The sequence below is a fragment of the Taudactylus pleione genome, unplaced genomic scaffold (genome assembly GCF_031769625.1).
Source record: "Taudactylus pleione unplaced genomic scaffold, aTauple2 ptg000276l, whole genome shotgun sequence".
Lineage (NCBI taxonomy): Eukaryota > Metazoa > Chordata > Amphibia > Anura > Myobatrachidae > Taudactylus > Taudactylus pleione.
The window spans coordinates 6,673,860-6,694,756 of NW_028284678.1; the positions used below are offsets into that span (position 1 = coordinate 6,673,860).

Consider the following 20,897-nt stretch of genomic DNA (forward strand, 5'->3'; position numbering starts at 1 on the left):
AAAAACAGATTGGTCCTTCTTGAACCACAGGAACAAGGATCATCACCCCAGCCAGCAGCTGGGAGTAAATAGCCTCCTGAAGGGTCAAGGCCTTGATAGAATCTGATGGGGGAAGTACAAAAATACATCTGGGGAGGGTGCCTCCGGATGGTGAGGGCAAACCCGAGAGACAACTTCTCGGACCCAGGTGCCAGATGATGTTGGATGCTAGTAGTCCGCAAAATGAAGAAGTCGGCCTTCCATCCATCGATCCCCCAGGAGGAGGTCCACCCCATCAGGCAGAGGGTTTGTCGTCCGGCTTGAAAGCTGGACGTATGACCGGCAAGGACCTCTTAATTTGCTGCTTGGTGGTCCTGCGAGAACTAGACAGTCTGGAGAAAGGCTATCTTCTTGCTCTTCTCTGAGGACTAAAATGACTGAAAAGAAGACAGCCTAGACTCTGATGTAGCTGTTGATGGCAGACCGCAGATTTTGAGGCTGCCAGAGTAGAAACGATCATATCCAATCCATAAAAAGGCAGGGATTCCAGAGCCTTCTTGGATCCCGCATTTGCTTTCCATGACCTTAAACAAAGGACTCTACGAGCAACAACCAAAGCTGCCAATGCTTTAGAAGCCAGGAGCCCAGCATCTATTGCAGCTTCTCCCATAATAGGAAGCCGCTTCCCGTATGTGGGAGATATATGTCAGTTGTTCTCTGGTAGCATTTGGCAGAGTATCTTCCAATGCCCCCGTCCATTCTTCAACAGCCTTGGATACCCAGGACGGAACCACAGCCGGCCGAGTAACAGCTCCAGACAATGAAAACACTGATTTAAGACAAGTTTTCTATCTGTAGGATCTTTAAGGGAAGATGCTGACGGTATAGGCAACGTACCAATCATGACTAAATGAGTAAAATGAGCATCCACAGTAGGAGGGACTTTCCACTTCAGTACATTCAGTAGGTGGGAAAGGATATAAAGACACTAATCCTTTAGAAACATGGAACCGTTTCCTCCATAAGTTCAGTGAGCTGCTCAGACTTCAGAAACTCAGCTTTTACCAACTTCGGGTGTTTAAACACTGGAGCCTTAGGTCTAGGAGCTGGCTCATCATCCTCTATATTTAGGATTGATTTGACCACTCTCACCAAAGAAGGGACATCCACTGTAGAAGGATGGTCCTCCTTTCCTGAGATAGACCTTGGAAAAGAACTCGGCGCATCATCTGACTCCTCCGATGATGCATCTGAATCTACATGCTGAGCAGACTGATAAAATTATATAGTCCGCTTAGGCGCTTTACTGGCTACCGGTCTGATCGCCTGCAACATCTGTTGAAACGCAGCAGCTGACTGAGCCGTACTCTGACTTGAGTGGGCATAAACATCCATCCAAGAAGGATGTATAGGAGGGACAAACAGAGCAGGCTGGAACTGTTGTGGGTATTCTATTATGGGGGAGTAGCCAAATGGTCCACTAGCAGCATCATAACCTGAGACAAGGAGGACACCCAAGATGGCTCCTGTACAGCGGCTGGTAAACTGGACTGGTGAGGTGGTTCTTTATAACAAATAGCACACAAACCATCCTGCATAAAGTCCTGAGGTGACAAGCCCACCAAACAGCTTTTACATGAAACCAGCACCGGGACCTCAGTTTCCTGTTCACCCTTATTCTTAGACAAAATAAATAAGTGCAAATGTGACTGCCATCACAAAAAATATATATATATATTTCCCAACACCTCTAACAAAGTGTTGAGGAGAAATAGCAGTGATAGTTATACCTGACAGTACATGAAAATTTAAGGCAGTAACCACAAAGCAGAGCTACCAAAAGTCACATACTGTACAATGCATATAAAATATACTTGCAATGAGCCCTGAATCAACTACTCAAAACACAAGGCTTGGTAGGATTTTTGAGCGCTGTATAACCTGGCCTCTGGGGAGAGGTATACACAGGGCCGTTTCTAGGGGCGTGCGACCCTGTGAACTTCCGGGCGCCCGCTGAGATTCAGTTACCAGCTGGCACCCAGCAAAGCAGAGCAGCCGGAGACGCAGGCCTTCTGTCCGTCTGTCTCACCAGGCATAATACTGTCTAATATTAATAGCGGCACAGTAGAAGGCTCTCAAAGCCCTCCCTGCGCCACAAGGTTTCTCAGGGACTCCTCCGCACTGTGTGATTGTCACGGCGTGTGACATCACACAAGCGCCACTACACCACCGCAGCCAAACTGCTCAGCTCCGTGAAGGCGGCGATCCGGGATATAGTGACAGGGGCCGTGCTGTCCTGCTGCTGTGCTACTGTGCTGTCCTCGCTCTGATCAGGTAAGACCTGCTGGCTGCTGCTAATCATGGATGGCCAGGGTGTCTGTGCCCTGCAGCCTTATATTATCTGATTTGTGAGCATATACAGTATATCCCTCCCAATCACATGTGTGTGTGCATATATAGATATATATATATGTGTGTATATATATATATATATATATATATATATATAATGTGTGTGTATATATAATGCGGCACTTGTAGACTTCTTCAAAGCAACCTAGGTAGCTTGGTGAATTTGTCTTGTGAAGGTATTATAGATGTTTAGATGGCTATCTGGGATTCTGTTTAATCTGTTTTAATATATTTTTTAACTTTTTAGTTGCACAAGACTTTAATATATTTATTGTCATTACATTAGCCTTCCCGCTAGGCTGTTTTAGCGGGGAGCGGCACCCTGCCGTCCAGAAGGAGGGCAAAAAGTGCCCTGCCCCTACAGCCTGCGGGTGCAGTCTTCACCCGCGGGTCGCAGTGTCCCGTGGGTGGGGAAATGTGTGGTGACCCGGTCACCGCCGGAGAATAGACGCCGGGCATATGCGCCCGGCATCTATTCTCCCTGTCGGCAGCGATTGGAGGCTGCCCTGCGTGTCCGGAAGTGCCGGGCACGCCCCCAAGAGTGACGAAAAGGGGACGTATCTTATAGACACGCCCCATTTTCAATGACCACGCCCCCTTTTCGGTTGCGTGCCTTTGGCGCGCGTACAGAAGTGCCCTCTCTAGCTCCGGCGCCCTACCTGCCGCGAGAGCTAGAGTGAACACTACATTACACTATATGCATGTTGTGATATATTGTAGGTGTTAACATTTAATAATGTATTTGAGGTGGATGTGGTTTTAAAACTTAGTTTATGTGGCTCTGGCTTTTCCAATATATTTTATGTGGAAGTGGTTTGTTGCAGTGTAATCCTGAAGTGGCTTATTTCAGTGTATTTTATGTGGACCTGGCTTATTTCAGTGTATTTTATGTGGACCTGGCTTATTTCAGTGTATTTTTTGTGGACCTGGCTTATTTCAGTGTATTTTTTGTGGATCTGACTTATATCAGTGTATTTTTTGTGGATCTGGCATATATCAGTGTATTTTTTGTGGATCTGGCTTGTATTTTGAATGTGCTGGGCTCGCCCCCAACATGACTAAAAACGGGTGTGATACAAGGTCATACTCCTGCAAATGTCACACCAAAGGCATGCGCACACAAATGCGGCGTGGGATTGTGACAGCTAGGCCACAGGTCTTTGATTTAACTACATATATTTTTCAGCGCTTTGCCTCTGACAGGTTAGCCAACCCTGGGCTCAGTCGTCACAGTGGCTGACATTCCGTGGTCTTTCGAGACTACGCTCCCTTACTGTGATACCACACCCCCTCACAATGAGGCCACGCCCACTCCGCAATATTACTGCTTCTTGGGGGGGGGGGCGCATTTTGACTGCTCGCACTGGGAGCCTCAGACCCTAGAAACTGCCCTGGGTATACAGGGAGACTAGACCCAAAAGCTCCTGAGACCAGCAGCTTCAGCACAAACAATGATAGTGGTCGCTGGGCGTCTCATATACAGAGGAGGGTTGGAGGAGCAAGCCAGACGCGGTAAAACCTCAGATGGGTCAGCATCTGGGCTGGGAGAGGTGCTGCCGGGGAGAGCCTACCTCCCCTATGCTGTATCAACCCGTCGGGTGCGCTGGCCGTATAACATGGTCACTGCCACTGTCCCCGATGCCAGACTTGCCCACTACAGCAACCTCTGGCAGGTCTCCAACCGCCGAAGGTACGGACTGCCACATGGTTCCCTCTGAGTGGGGAACCACCTTACCTGCTTCCCCATGCTTCCGGCTGCAGTCCCGGGTCCCATCATCGCCGCTAGCCAAGCTCCGCTGGTGCCTGCCAAGATCACAAGTCCGCTTACTTGTGTTGTGGCACCGGTGCTGGTAGGTGGAGCAGCAGCACAGGGGTTCTTTAGGACGCCTAGTGCTGCTTGCTCTGAAGTAAAAATAAATAAAGCATAAAATAAAATCTTGGGACCCCTGTTGTAAAGGTGTGTCTGATCCTGCCGCACCAAACGAAAAACATGGGGTATATGTGGAGGAGAACCTGAGGCATCCTGGGAGCTGGAAGCTTAACTGTGTGGTGCCTGGATCACTCCAACCACATTTCCCCATGGTATCCCTGTGGATTCCCTATTGACCCTGAAGGAGGAAAGTATTTGGCTGTAAAAAAAAAAAATTGTCAGGAATCAGTGGATCAGATTAGACGTGTCAGATCATTTGTAGCTCCCTATTGGCTGTGGTATCATTGATTCGAAATAGACTTACCTTTCAATGCACAGTTTGTGTGTGTGTCTTGGGAACAGCGAGGAGTACATGTGCTTATTCTCCTGGTCAGGTGGAAGTTTTAAGCAAAGAATAAACTAAATTGGACATTTTCTTTAAGACTGTGGTTCCCAAACTTTCTTACATCATAGCGCCCTAGTGCAGAGGTTCAAACTCGGTCCTCAGAACCCCACACAGATCACGTTTTGCAGGTCACCGAGCAGGTGCACAGGTGTATTCATTACTCACTGACACATTTTAAAAGATCCACAGATGGAGCTACTTACTTCACCTGTGATTCTGTGAGGAGACATGGAAAACATGCACTGTTTGGGGTCCTGAGGACCGAATTTGAGAACCCGTGCCCTGGAGTATTTTCCCGGCACCCCTAGGCCAAAAGTTTCTTATTGAGAAATGAAGCAAAAATGATCAAATTAAGTAATTTGTATGTAGAGTCGGTTATGTGGTGGTGGACAGGGTTGTACTTCTGTATGTCCACCATTTTATGACTGGCAGCCACCAGCACTGGTTTTGCCTACAGTACCACATGGACCATAAATAATTTGATTTGGCCCTGGACCACCATCTCGTGGCACCCCTGCAAGTGCCCCAGGTTGGAGAATGCTGCTTTTAGAGATAATACTTTGACGAATGCGATCAACTATGTTAGAACCTTGTTTTTGTCTTACCTCTTTGGCTACTGTGTGCCAGTGCAGGTGTGTCTCACAAATATCCATCCTCTCCTGGTGGAGAAAGCGACATTTATCCGGAACCAGAAGAGCGTCGCTCACAAATTCTCCAACTGTAAAACAAAATAAAAGACATAAGATACCGCCACCAACATAACGTGTAACATACATACATTTACGTTCATCTGTACTGTACCTAATCAATTAAAAACCTTTCAGGCTGAATAATGTTTGTATGGTGTGAAATCATTCTCATCGAGTAATGTCTAAATGTATTTGTTATTAATCGATGTTACTTGCCAAAGAAAAAAAACAGCTCATAATACAGTTTCTTGCTTAATATTTTTTTTTGGACGATCCTGTAAGACCATTCCGCACGTAAAATGAAATTGCATTTTGACTAAAATTGAATATTAATTCTATAAAAGATGATTACACCGGGAGGCTGTGACATTAGATCTGTGCTAACGCCATCAGCATTTCTTGACAGCACTACTTCAGCGAATAAAGGATTAGAGCTAATCTTATCACAAAATAATGATATGTAACAAAATGGGGCAGATTCAATTAGTCAGACGGTCTGCTCATATGGCTAGAGCTGTTCAATTACAGTCCCTTGAGCAGACTCAAGATAGTGAACGCTCATTTCTGCTCGCATCTGTCACACAACAGAGGAACTTCATCAATATACAGGGCCATATCCAATTAGCCGCAAAAAGCCACGCTTTGGCGAAAAGATTACGCTTGTGTAAACTATTCGCCAAAAATGTTTGTCGTGTAATCCTATTAGATGGGGCTTTATGCACAAATGCAAAATTTGCACAGCTAAAATCAGCGAATAGTTTTCACAATCTCAGCGTGAAATAATGTGAAAAACCCCAATTTTGGGCTAAAAACGTGGGGACTTGGTTCAGCACCCCTTGCTGCGATATGACGAATTAGCCAAAAATACTTTTTTATGTAACTTAGTTCCTCCTAATAATGACGTCATTTTTGAGGACAAAATGTAGAGAGTGTTGGAAAATGGGTTTAAAGTAGTGTGATAGATAATTTGGGGGACTGTATGGATGGGACAAGTTTTTTGGGGATTACAGGTGGCTACAACAGGTGTATTTTTAACTTTGTTTTTTTAAAAGTACCCTAAACTGACACAATAATAACTGCAGCGTTTATTTTGGCCCCAAAAAACTGATTTCTGTCATTGTTCTACTGTTTTAGATAAATGCATATTACAGCCATTCGACACAATTTAAAAACCCAAACTCTCTGATTTTGCCCAATAATACACCTCACTATTATTCTATGCTAGTTTAGCTTTTCTGGGGGTACAGGCCCATTTCCCCAATTTCAGGTGCACTTTTTTGGGCCGAATGCCGCATCTCCTCTTTTGTAATAGGATCGCCCAAAAATCCACATAAGCGATAGCGGCGAAAAGTGACACATTCGGGCAAAAGGTGTGAAAAGTTTGCACAAATGCGAAAACTTCATGTTTTAGCGTCTAATTGGATATGGCCCACAGTATGATACGACTTTTAGAAGTCCATTCAAGTATTAAAACAAGATGCCATTGTAAATCATATTTGCATCCTTTTACTATCTCCCCTCCGGGAGTTCCCTGAGGTGAGGTCCAAGAAGGAGGTGCGGAGGGGTGGTAGCAACGTGATTTGAGTTACTGCAGTCTCGCCTCATGCTGAGCTTTACTGGATTTTGTTGAACTGAAAGGCAAGGTTAAGAGTACGCATTTCACATCATAAAGCCCCAGGATCACGTGGTCTACTCTACCCGGATAGCTCCCCAAAATTTGAGAATCTCCCGGACATCGCAAGAGAGTAGGTAAGCATGATGTACTATAAATATCTCCCATGCCATGACAAAGCTCTTAGATGTACCACATTGCATTTATATGCTCAATAAATGAGAGACTTGAGCATCCTGCAAAGCATTTTGTCTGGGGCTCCTATGGTGGTGTGAAACAATCACAAGCTACAATCTAGAGATTACTAGTTCCAACAGGTCCTCTTGCCCATACCCCCTCCAAACCTCCTACTGTTATTTTAAAGGGGTGAACAGTTTCTGTGTTGCCCTATTTACTGGACCTTGGGAAAACCACTGCATGAAACAGGCCTGGCTCATTCAGCTAGGGGGGGAAGAGAATGGTGTTAGGTGCTTGAATCAGGGTCCACACATAGCACTTCAAGTTATAAATAAAAGAAAAGTGCTTTACTGCTAGCATAAATCTGGAAACAAAAATAACAAACGCCTAGCCCCATTCGGGCACTGACTCACTTCTTCACCCCTGACTAACCTTGGGCATCTAGTCTGCAAATAAAGTCCAAAGTCTCTCTCTGTTTCCTGCAGTCTCTCTCACAGGCTACGGCCTGGCTTTCACACAAAATTTCTCCTGTGGTCCTCCCTGCCTCCTGCAGGTATGGACACTGGCTATTTTAACCTGTAGCTTAGCTGCTTTTATGTCAAGCAGACTGAGAGGTTTGTGGTCCTTTCTACATCCTACAGGTCTGGACTCAGATCCCCTGGCCCAAAATGGCTTGGCTTAGCTTCACTGGGCTCTCTGGCTGCCCCAGTCCCACTTAGGCCCATTTTCAGTAATCCATAAAAAGTCAGAATACGCGAAAAAGTATCGCCGATTGCAAATTTTTGCCAGGCGGAAACTAATCTCCGTATTCAATTGCAAACACTTTTCGCTTATACGAAAACGCAATGCAATGTAATAGGCGAAAAAGATTCACCTCTGAATAGCAGGAAAAAAGAAGTGCAAAAATCTCTATTTTGGGGTGCAAAGGTGGGTAAAGCCACTCAACACCCCAGGGACAGCCCCCCAAAGGATAACTGTCAAGAAAAACCTAAAAAACAAAAAACAAAATAAAGGAACACCCCAAAATAGCACTTTGAAAATGAGGGCGAAAAAGTGCAAAGTGGGGGTACAAACATAAAAAGTAGCAAAATACACTCTTGGGGGGTCTACAAGTATGTGTGAGGTGTTTTTTGGACTGCTGGTGCTTGCTTAATGTGCGTTTTTTAAGTTTTCACTTTAGCAACTTTTAAATATGCTAGCACACATTTTTAAGTACCCCAAATTTGACAGGACTACTTATTTTCTCAAAAAAACCCGCTTAATGCTATTCTTCACCACTTGTGCAGAGACGCTAATTAGTGGCAATTGTGCGAACTTAAGTACCCCAAACAGTAGTGTTAGGGCTAATCAGGCTATACTACAGTTATCCCCAATGTTTCTGCATCTTTTTGTGGGGTTCAGGATGTTTTTCCTGATTCGGACATGACTTTTCGCCTGTTCTGACTTCGTGTGTCTCTGTTTTCGCGTCTTTTGAAATGGAGTATGGCAAATCGCGGGTATGCGCACGATTAAGTCTCCGCGGCTAAAATACGCGATGTAGGCGAAAAGTCTTTATCGCGTATATGTGAAACTAATTGAATACGGGCCTTTGACTGTCTCCAGAGGCAGCCTGTCTGGTCTGTCTTTTTATCAGCCCACACCTGGACTCTCTCCACAAGGCAGCCATTAGGTGAGCTTAAGCAGGACATCCACTATACAATTTTCTGTCAGATATCTGTCCAATCTGGCTGGCTGAAATGACATCCTGGTAATGTACACGATGAAATGACAATCGACCATTTGCTCACAAACACTGGAAAACAGACAAAAATGGACGTTCAGCCAAATTGGTTAAAACACACAAATGTAACCAATTTGAACAATTGTTTTTTGTCCGTTTTCCAGTGTTTAAACCCATATGATCGACTGTCATTTGCTCCCATACATTACCAGGTTATCATTCCAACCAGCCAGATTGGACAGTGGCCCTGATTCAGAGCCGGACGCTCTGACCAGAGCGCTCGCTCTGAATCAGGACCGTCCTATTTAGATTTGGAGCGGCCTTTTGGATGCTCGCATAGCTGTGGGGTACCACCCACAGCTTATGCGAGCGTCCATGATGATGGTCGCGATGGTCAAGACCATCGCGACCATCGGGCTTGCAACGAGACCCTGCGGTAGGGTCTCACTGCCGCAAGCCCTGGAGTGATTTTGGCTCTATAAGAGCCAAAATCACTCCCACTAACATCACTAGTGATGTCAGTGGGTCCGGGCCCAGACGGTAGGCGTTCCCATGGGAACGCCTCCGTCTGGCAGCCACGCCCCCGGCACGCCCACCAAAGGGGGCGTGCTGTCAGTCACCATTGACAGCATGCCCCCTTTGGTGCGAGACCCGGAGCGACAGCTTGGCTGTCGCTATGCGGGTCTCGCGCATGTGCACGACGGAGCTCCCTCCGTCGTGCACATGCGCATTTGGGGACCATCGACCCGCTTGCGAGTGTCCTGTGTTGGCGAGCGGGTCTGAATGAGACCCAGATATCTGACAGATAATTGTATAGTGGATGCCCAGCATAACACCTAGCTTTTGATTCCCTGTGTGGGCGGATCCCACCAGCCCCACACAATCCATGGCTCACTATCGCCATCTCTGGTGATCCTGTCACAATATATATACAAATTCCAAATGGTGCATCACTCCTGGCTCTAATCAATGTATTAATGCAGCACTTACATCAGATCCTGTTGAATTGCCGCATTAAATAGGGCACTGAAACGTTGACGCACAAGCCGCAGCCAGAGTGAATTATTGAGAGTCAGGAGTGACGCCCTAATTGGATTGTATATTGGAATTCATATGTGCAGGTACCCGGCAATGAACTTACTATTACAAGAAGAGCCGGACCAATATATATATATATGTTTAATTTTTAGAAGGTTTAGCAAAAACTTTGAACTACCAACTTTGATACCATTTTGTAGACAGGACCAGTTCTCATGAGATTGCAGCCTACCAAAACCCAAGGACGTAGTAACATGGAATGCGTCCAGAGTCTACCGAAATAATGGACTAGATTTTGGCACTTCATATATTCTTTCCATATTGTAGAGCTTGGAAGATTTCATGACTGCTAAATGCGGGTTGGGGGATGCCGACTACATCCCGTTAAATGCATGACAAACCTACGAGAATTAATTTCAGCTACATGTGGTAAGGAATTTCAGGTGTCTAGCTTGTAAACAGAGCAGAATGATAACATACATGACAAGATGACAGATCATCTCGCAGGTGCCACAATACAAATCTGTTTATACTACACATGTAACAAAGGTCAGACGGATCATCTAAAAGGTTCTGGAACAGCAGACAGATATTTTCACACAATCAAATATAAAATGAACACACTGAGGGGTGTTTATGAAGACTGGTGCAATGTATAGCAACCAAATAGATGTTTCCCACTGTTTTCTAAATACTATAGCTTGCTGCACCCATCACACATGCTGCCAGACTTTGGCCTCCAACACCTATATTGCCAGCCTGTTCTCCCATCACCCATGCTGCCAGCCTGTTCTTCCATCATGCATATTGCCAGCATATGACCTATCACGCATAATGCCAGACTTCAGCCTCCCTCACACATAATGCCAAAGTGTGGCCTCCGTCACATTCACCTAGTCTTTGCTTCACACACTGCCAGCCTGCACAACCTGAAATACTGCCAGGCTATGACCTGTGTTACTGCTATTGTCAGCCTGAGCCCCATTAGAAGTACTTGCTAGCATGTGCCCATTATCTCACTTATCACCAGCCAGTGCCCTTCATCTCACTTACTGCCAGCCAGTGCCCTTAATCGCACATACTGCCAGCCAGTGACCTTAATCGCACATACTGCCAGCCAGTGACCTTAATCGCACATACTGCCAGCCAGTGCCCTTAATCGCACATACTGCCAGCCAGTGACCTTCATTGCACAAACCGCCAGCCAGTGCCCTTCATCGCACATACCGCCAGCCAGTTTCCTCCCAAGGCACATACCGCCAGCCAATGTCCTTCCGTTGTACATACCGCTAGCTAATGTCGCTCTGTTGCACATACCGCCAGCCAATGTCCTTCCGTTGCACATACCTCTAGCTAATGTCGTTCTGTTGCACATACCGCCAGCCAGTGCCCTTAATCGCACATACCACCAGCCAGTGACCTTCACTGCACATACCGCCAGCCAGTGCCCTTCATCGCACATACCGCCAGCCAGTTTCCTCCCAAGGCACATACCGCCAGCCAATGTCCTTCCGTTGCACATACCGCTAGCTAATGTCGTTCTGTTGCACATACCGCCAGCCAGTGTCCGTCAATTGCACATACTGCCAGCCAGTGCCCTTCTGTTGCACAAATCACTAGCCAGTACCCTTATGCTGCACATATTTCCGTTGGACATACTGCCAGCCAGTGCTCTCCACTGCACATAACCAGACCTTTGTCAAGATGACTTCAAATGAGGAAATTTACCAGTTTAAAAAAAATACTTTTTTACTGTTTCTTAGAGAAGTAAAGAAGTTGGCCACAGCAAGAGAGATTTAGTAAAACATCTGGCACCACAAGAGTTGTTGATACAATTTATATAAAATAGCAAAACAAACACTAGGCCCTTCATGTAGGCTTACTACTGCACACAACCGTTTAGATTGCAAGCTCCAGGGTCATCTATTAAATGTGCAGACAGCGGACAAACTTGAGCACCATGACTCAATCATAGCCCACATACCGGTCAAAGCTGCTGTCAGAACTCTGTTAGCTTTGTCAGTTCAGCAATTCAGCAGCATAGTGGTGGGTGAATCCAGATGTAAAGCAGAATCGCCGGCAGCTTGCTAAACATTACATGAGCGACACCCCACTGTGCAAGGTCTGCATTCGCCAATACGTAAATACTGAAATAATTGATGTGCTTTTATTTCAGTGATTTCTCTCACCCCAGAACTGAACGTCACAAACAGCAGCAGAGACCTCCCAGCAATCTGGGGAGACTGGCAGAATTGTAAAAGGGGAAGCTAAACCACCGGCAATTGTGCCGATGTTCAGGGCGATTTGCCTTTACCCAGGACATCGTATGATTGCCGGTACACACTTAAAAAGATTTAACGACGGAACGCTCATTGTACAGACCCTTCATTAATAGTACAGCCTCACATGCGATAACGTGTGTGCAGCATGGCCAATCACACGATATCGCCTGCGACCGTGCCAATCGGGTATACACACTGCATGATATGCACAATTTGCTTTTTTATGAGGAGAAGAGTGGTCTGCTGATAATGATACCTATATAGGAGTCACCTTCAGCGACACACCACCTAGCCTCCAACATGACCCCTTCCATCAGGTACAAAATGCTCTGCTCCTGGACTTCCCACCTAATGTATGATTGCAGTCATATGTGTTGAGCTTGTTAATACATGAGACAGGTGTTTCACCACAGGTGGCTGCAATCATAAATTAAGAAGGAGGTCCAGGAGCAGAGCATTTTGTACCTAATGGAACGTGTCATGTTGGAGGGTCTGACACCGTGAGTATTGGTACGCCAGCATTTCATTCAAAACAAGCGTTTAAAGATACCAGTGTTTGCTTTCCACCATGATTTACACTGTACTTTTCGGTACACACCCGTGGGTGCTACATTCGACCAGTCATAAATATCCCGAAAGGTACCTTTATATGATTGTTACTGCCGATCTCACTGAGTGTGGGTATGCAATTCCAGTACCCTCATTATAGGAAAGAACAGAGAGCATTTATTGCAAATTGTAATCAGTTCTAATCCTGTTATAGTCTCCACTATGTGTATTGAGATCAGGTCTGGCTTGATCGGTACTCTATATATTTTTTATTTTATGTGGATATCACATCTATTCACGTGACAGAGGCAGAGGAGGGAAAAAAGGAACAAAATCAGCATCCAGGAAGAACAGAGGGCCTGATTCAGACCCACTCGCGAGCGGCTGTACGCTCGCAAGTGGGTCGATGGTCTGCACTGAGCATGCGCACGACGGAGGGAGCTCCGTCGTGCGCATGCGCCAGACACGACGAGCGAAGGACTTTCCTTCGCTCGTTGTGTCCGATCAAAGGGGGCGTGTTGTCAATGTTGATTGACAGCACGCCCCCTTTGGTGGGCGTGCCGGGGGCGTGCCTCCCTGACGGGGGCGTTCCCACGGGAACGCCTCCCGTCAGAAGCCGGCCCACTGACATCACTAGTGATGTCAGTGGGAGTGATTTTGGCTCTGATAGAGCCAAAATCACTCCGGAGCTTGCGGTTGAAAACCTCAACCGCAGGCTCCGGCTCGCAATTTCGATGGTCGCGATGGTCACGACCATCGCGGCCATCAAAATGCACGCTCGTATAGCCTGTGGGTGGTGACCCACAGCTATACGAGCGTCCAGGAGGACGCTCCATGAAAAAGGAGCCCGGCCCTCATGCAGAGCGTGCGCTCTGCTCAGAGCGTACGGCTCTGAATGAGGGCCAGAATTCTCTAATCAGGATGTATATTTTCATTATCATCCACCATTGTACCTTCTAATTACCACTATCCATACCTCCACCTTTTAAAAGTCTTGAGCCTGATGAGGAGGGCTTAGTATACATACCACTCTTTTTTTAAGATTGTTTTCTATCTGGCTCATGTCTGACCCCAAGGTTCTTCTATGGCACAGGTTCTCAAACTCGGTCCTCAGGACCCCAAACAGTGCATGTTTTCCAGGTCACAGAATCTCAAGAGAAATAATTAACTCCACCTCTGGAACTTTTAAAATGTGTCGGTGAGTAATGATTACACCTGTGCACCTACTCAGTGACCTGTGTGGGGTCGTGAGGACAGAGTTTGAGAGCCACTGTTCTATGGTATTAACAGCAGAAAGTACCTCCATGGTCCCAATGTTCTCTCATGTATTGTCATCCTCACACTTAAGGTGCCTACACACTTGGCGATGTGCTCACGACCCGACATTGTGTCCGATTTCCCCTTGAACTCCCCCCAGCAGCTCCCCGGCAGTTGTGGGCACGATTTGGTGTTAAAAACTGTCCAATGTGACAAACGATCTATCGCGCCTCCTAACTATTCCAGGGCATCGTGACTGAGATTGTCAGATCTGCCCTACAGCACGGCAGATCTGAAGATGCGATGTACGACCTGCGGGGACACGCATCGGCATCGTGAGTGGACACTCACAATTAGGACATATTTTACACGATTTGTCTTCACGATGCGCCAGAATCGGGCAAATCGTGTAAAATATCGCTAAGTATGTAGGCACCTTTAGAATGTCGGTATAAAGGTCCATTCAATTCTGAAAATCTTCTCAAATCTTTCATCTCTAAACCGGTCATGTTGTTAGTAGTTCTGCTATATAAAACAATTAGTGCTTTACGCCTGGTGGCTTCTAACACTGGAGTTACACAAGAAAAAAAAAGATATTTGTTGCACAGGGAACAATTACTGTATAAGATGAACTCAATAATGATTCCCCTAATGTCACAATCTTATTGTCATTCTAACCATTATTGTGTATTAATACCTTGGAAGTTACTGGGAACAATTAGTAACACTGACACTTAGTTACATTGTTTAGAGAATGTTGCAATGAAACTAGTAGGTTCATATGTTGCAATAGGATAGCAACATTTCTCCAGAAATGAATTAGAATACAGGTTGAGTCTCCCATATCCAAAATGCTTGGGACCAGGGGTATTTTGGATATCGGAATATTCTGTATTTTGGAATATTTGCATACCATAATGAAATATCTTAGAAGTGAGACCCAAATCGAAGCACAGACTGCATTTATGTATTATATACACCTTATATACACAGCCTGCAGGTAATATTATACAATATTTTCAATAATTTTGTGGCTCAAACAAAGTTTGTGCACATGAAATTCATTTATCTTTCATATAAAGTTTATGCACAAAGGGCCTGGTTCAGAGCTGAACGCTCTGACCAGAGCGCTCGCTCTGAATCAGGGCACTCCTCCTTGAAAATGGAGCGGCCTCCTGGCCGCTCGTATAGCTGTGGGTGACCACCCACAGCATATGCGAGCGGCCAAAAAGATGGTCGCGATGGTCTTGACCATCGGACTTGCGACGGAGACCCTGCGGTAGGGTCTCCCTGCCACAAGCCCTGGAGTGATTTTGGCTCTATCAGAGCCAAAATCACTCCCACTGACATCACTAGTGATGTCAGTGGGGCCGCCTTCAGACGGTAGGCGTTCCCATGGGAACACCTCCGTCTGGCAGGCACGCCCCCGGCACGCCCACCAAAGGGGGCGTGCTGTCAATCAACATCGACAGCATGCCCCCTTTGGTGCGAGACCCAGAGCGATGGAGAGCCCGTCGCTCTCCGGGTCTCGCGCATGCGCACGACGGAGCTCCCTCCATCGTGCGCATGCGCAGGGGGGAACATCCACCCGCTTGCGAGCGTACTGCCGCTCATGAGCGGGTCTGAATGACCCCCAAAACCTGAAGGTAATTTTATACAATATTTGTAATATGCATTGTCTACACTGAACCATCAAAAAGCAAATGTTTCACTATCTCAGTCGTGCTAAAAATATTTTGGAATATTTGGATATGGGAGACTCAACCTGTATAATAATAATATTTATAATAAGGTTATATATATATATATATATATATATATATATATATATATATATCGCTTTTCTCCTAAACTCAAAGTGCGAGAGCGTATCTCGCATTAGTAGAGTGAATTTCAAACACCATGTATAAGGAGTATTATCATATTAAATAAAACATTCACATTTGGAAATATAGGAAATATAAATACTTGTGTCCCATTTAGGAAATAAGTCTCAAACTTCTGCCTGTGTATATGGGCTAAGAGAATTAAACCTTTACTACAACAGTGATTTACGATTCTCAAATACAGATGTGTCCTCCTACATCTAGCCTCCTTGTGCGTTAAACAGCCCTTCTAGCCGTGCCATGCCGTGGCTCGGTAGCGCCGAGCGTCTTTTCGTGGGACTTTTTACCTTGAAATGCGCAAAACGATGCGGAAAGGACGCGATGATATGTGGCATGCCTATATTCTGGAATACTTCTTCTATCTATAAACTCAGATAGATGATGACTCCAGTGATGCCATCTGCTATATTTAAGATATTTCACTGTACACTGTAACAAGTCACTGTTTTTAAATATATCAATAGAGGTAATATTTTACATAGTTTATTTTTTTGTGCACCAAATACAGATTTATTATTTCTTTCCTTCTCCAAAATTGTAACACTGGAGTCGTCATCTATCTGAGTTTAAAGATAGAAGTATTCCACACCAATGAGGATTTAACTACCGAGAAGAACTAGAACAAAAAAAAAAAAGAAAAACTGGTGGAACCTGGACACGATTCTTATTCTTTACACCTCTGTAAATTGCTTGTCTGCACCCTCCTATGCTTACAGATGATTTATATAGGATAAAAGCATTGACAAGGACAGCGGTGAATTGAGCATTTGTGATCTGCCATCCCAGTTGCCATCTCTAAAGGTTTTATAGAATGAATATGCCAACATGATTTAACGTGATTGACACAGGAAGCTCATACGGTCCTTGGACACAAAACAACTTGTGTAACGGAGCCAGACCTAAAACTGCAAGCACTGATGTCCTGTCTAAAACAGACAGAGCGGTGTTACACGTAATCAGATGTGGCAGGGCCAAAAACAAGAAAAAACACACAATTCAGTAAGAATTAAAAAAAAAAAAAAAAAGTTTCACTAGCAAAATAAAATGGTAATAACAAAAAAAACAAAAAACATATAATTAAGATCACACCTGTTTGACAAACATTGCCAAAAGTACAAAGCTGGACTGTATTTCTAATGGGAACAAAATAAATTTTTAGTTTTTGTACAGCAGCAGAACAAGTTTTGCCTACTTACTCGCAGCCAGCGAATACCAAAACTTTTTGAAAATGATAAATGAATTGGGAGATATATATATATATATATATATATATATATATATCTACATATATATATCTTACTGCTGGAGAGGACATTCCACCCAATCACTATCCACTACAAGGAGGCAGCTGCTTTTCTTGCTGCACTTGGCATCTGTACAAGAGACATCTGCCATCCCATCTCTGCCAATGTACAGCGAGACAAAAAAAAGATTAAATATTGTGTTCTAGCAATAAGGCACATGTTGCCGCGCTCCAATCACCAGGTCTCACATAATAGAAGAAACTGCACATCTCTGATTACAAAAATACAATGCGATCACAATACCATTGTCCCTCACTACGTATATGAAGGAATACCGAACTGCCTTGCTGAGCAAACAAAACACAAAAATGAATCTTGATGCTCAAATAAAAAAAGGTAATGTAGCATATTAGACCTTAATACTAACAAAATAAATATAAATATTTATAAAGCAATGGAGCATGGTGGACCAACGAGTAGGGTTGGCCACTGACTAGCATCGAGTTTCCTGATCCGGTTGAAATGCTTTTTCCATTCAATGGCAGGTTCGGAATGGTTGCCACCATATCACACTTGTTTGCAATGGCTGCTGACCTTATGCCTACTGCATACACCAGGAAGATAATCTCTTGGCACAAACTTAGGCTGCCCAGTGCGCAAGTGCACCAGCATACCAAAGATGGTTCCATCACAAGGCATGTCGCGATGGTAACACTGCCACCACTATTCGATGGCTCCCTTAAGATGACCATCCCTACTCAATAGTCACTGCTAGGTACGAGGTCACCCAGTTGACATGTCTCAGTCAAAGCGATCTGGATCCATCTTAGGGGCTCATTTATCAACAAGTTTTACCATAAGCAACAAGTTTTTAAAACTCGTTGCATATGATAATGGTGCTCTAGCCAATCAGCTCCTGTCATCTGTTTGAAAAATAACAGCTGGGAGCTGATTGGCTCCAGCGCCATTTATCATACGCAACAAGTTTTATCACTCGTTGCGTATGATAATACTCGTTGATAAATGAGGCCCTTACTATGCTATGCCAGTATGAAGACCATTTCACAAGCCTATATTTTACATTAAAGAGAAACAAAGACTAAATATCATATTGCTCCCTGGTGGGGTTGGGGAGGGGCAGAGCAGAAATGGGGATTAGCATACAGATGCGCCTAGTTACATTGTGGTTGATTGCGCCACAAATGTACGCACGCATAGCGCCTTGCGATTCCCCGTGACTGCATACGCTACGGTACGCTATGGCATGCACTGTGGTCACACCATGCATTCCTATGGAGGCACGGTCACATACACAGTGTGCGTATTCGCACGCAGGCGCGCATCTCGCGCTAAACGTGGCGCAATTTGCCACGGCAATGATATAGTTGGGCATTTCTGTATAAAGCTTTAGGGGTTTTTGTAATGTTTTTCTAATATTACTGAATATTTAGTTCACTTGTTACGCATCAGCTAGGAGGATTCTCACTGGCTGGATAACTTTGCTTAAGGACTTGCTAAAGGAATGTAAACCGGGTTCTTCCTTCCTTCTCTTCCATGGAGTCTATCAAGAAGTGCAGAGTGAACTTGGTAATATGGCCAGGAACTGATCTCCCTATATAGAGAGCTTCCACAGTATAATAGTAATGGGTTTACCACAGTCGTTGTGTACCTGTTGAAATTGTCATGTTGGATATTACACAGTAACTTTTGCTAATAACATTACATTTAAAAAAAACTTTAGAAAAATCATGTTCATACAGATGTGACCTCATACACTCAATACGCCATATGGCGTGAGTGAGCCGCCAGGTTCCGTGAGACTAGGCTTGTAGCAAAGTGTCTAGGTGTCTTAGTCACCAACGAATGTGACAAACCGCTGAACTGATTAATCTGATATGCGACACTTGTATATCTGTGTGCGACAGAATCTGTATACGAAGCACAACGGACCTTGGCATGGAAGAAAACCGTGGCCGCTGCATCGTAGCAATTCTTATACGGGCTCAGTCACGCGCACGTATCGCGATATAGTCTTGTGTAGCGGTATGTCACATACGTCTGCGACGGATACAGTTTTAGGGTGAAAAGTACGAAAAAATAGACACTGACGCAACTGCATTACTAGTGTATGAGGACACACCTATATTCACTGCTAGTGAAGTAGTAGGTGAAGTCACCGCTTCACCTGTGAGTAAGCTGCACCATCATGAACATTTTGTTTGTCCAGAGAATGGCTGCCTCTATATTCTGTAGGTGATAAGTGCACTTTACCCTGATTGTACATCACAATATGACGCACTGTATTAGTAAAAATTAGTGACCTTTTATTGTAACCTGTTGGTGGTCACTTAGGAGGAGATGTACCAAAGCTTGGAGAGAGATAAAGTGGAGAGAGGTAAATTACCAACCAATCAGCTTCTGTCATTTTAAAGGATGTGTTTGAAAACTGATAATTAGAAACTGGTTGGTTGGTACTGTATCTCTCGCCAAGCTTTGATAAAGTTCCCCCATAGTACCGATTTTACTAACAGGAAGCTGTCTGTGTTATAAGCTTCTTTTAGATGCTTTTGAATGATATGCTCAAACAGAATGTAAAAAAACCCATTTATGTTGAAGAGATTGATGTATCCTTCATTAGAATGCTGGCTTGACATTCTAAAAACTGGTAGCAGCAGGTCAGAGTGCAGAGTAAGCTAGTGGTTAGAAATTGCACACAGGAGGTTGAACAAAATCGATTGGCAGGAAAGGAATGAAAATGGGGAGAAGGATAATGTGCAGATAATCTGGCCGCTTACAGGGGGGTAAACATATCACCTGCAATGTTTTTTCAATTAAAGTGGGGATTTTGCTTTGCAATATTTAAGCAGCAATCCCACTATTTAGACTTTTTAATTTTTTATTAAACATAAATCACTGCGACAGACTATGATTAGTTTCTTGGCTAGTTTCTTCGGGCTGCCAAGATTTATTCTGCAGGCATGCACAGTGTCATGTGACAACCATGGCAACCAGTCACATGATGTAGTGAGCAGAGGGGCTTTGGAACACTCCTCTGAGTTCCACCCTCTGCCAGCACGTGTCTTGCTGAGAGATCAAAGTGTAAGTGTGTGTGTAAGTGTGTGTTTGTGTGTGAGTGTGTGTGAGTGAGAGCGATATTTGTCCACCAAACAGCAACTTTGAAATAGAGATAATTATTTGTCGGAGAACAGCTGCTTTCAAGGGTTCATAACTTGCTATTAAACAGTAAAAAGTATATGTTTGATTGCTGCTTTAATATGCAAGAATATGTTGTTTTAAACAATCTGCACATGAAATACAGTTCCCAAATGAATAAATTGGTAGGTGTCAGTTCATTATGCAACAGGGCTTCAGACAGGGATGGGTATGGGATGCCGAACAGCTTACAATCCCGACACTTCTAGGTAAGTAAGCCTAACCAAACCCCTAATCCTACTCCTCCCTCCCTCCCTCCCCGCAGCCTAAATCTAACTCCCCCCCCAGTGCCTAAACCTAACCCACTCTCCCTTGCAGCCTAAACCTAACCCTCTCCCTTGTGTCTATTCCTAACCCTAATCCTCCCCCTAAATCCAGTAGCTACCTTCGGGATCCCTGCGGTTGGGATTCCAGCGTCAGCATTCTGAAAGTCGGAATCCCCTTCAGACAAACCCTTTGCACAGAGTGGAAAGGATATATAGTGATACAGTTGCCATACTGCAGTTATAATAAGTAAAACACTG

General features: G+C 44.7%; 1 protein-coding gene across 4 annotated transcripts in view; it reads right to left on the reverse strand.

Annotated features, from left to right (window-relative positions):
• Nucleotides 1–20,897, reverse strand: part of APP (amyloid beta precursor protein) — a 279,838-nt gene that overhangs the window by 96,470 nt on the left and 162,471 nt on the right. For all 4 annotated transcript variants that reach the window (XM_088481634.1, XM_088481637.1, XM_088481633.1 and 1 more), the window contains exon 4: nucleotides 5,312–5,424. In XM_088481634.1, the coding sequence (XP_088337760.1) occupies nucleotides 5,312–5,424 (113 nt within the window). The remainder of the gene's footprint in view (nucleotides 1–5,311; nucleotides 5,425–20,897) is intronic.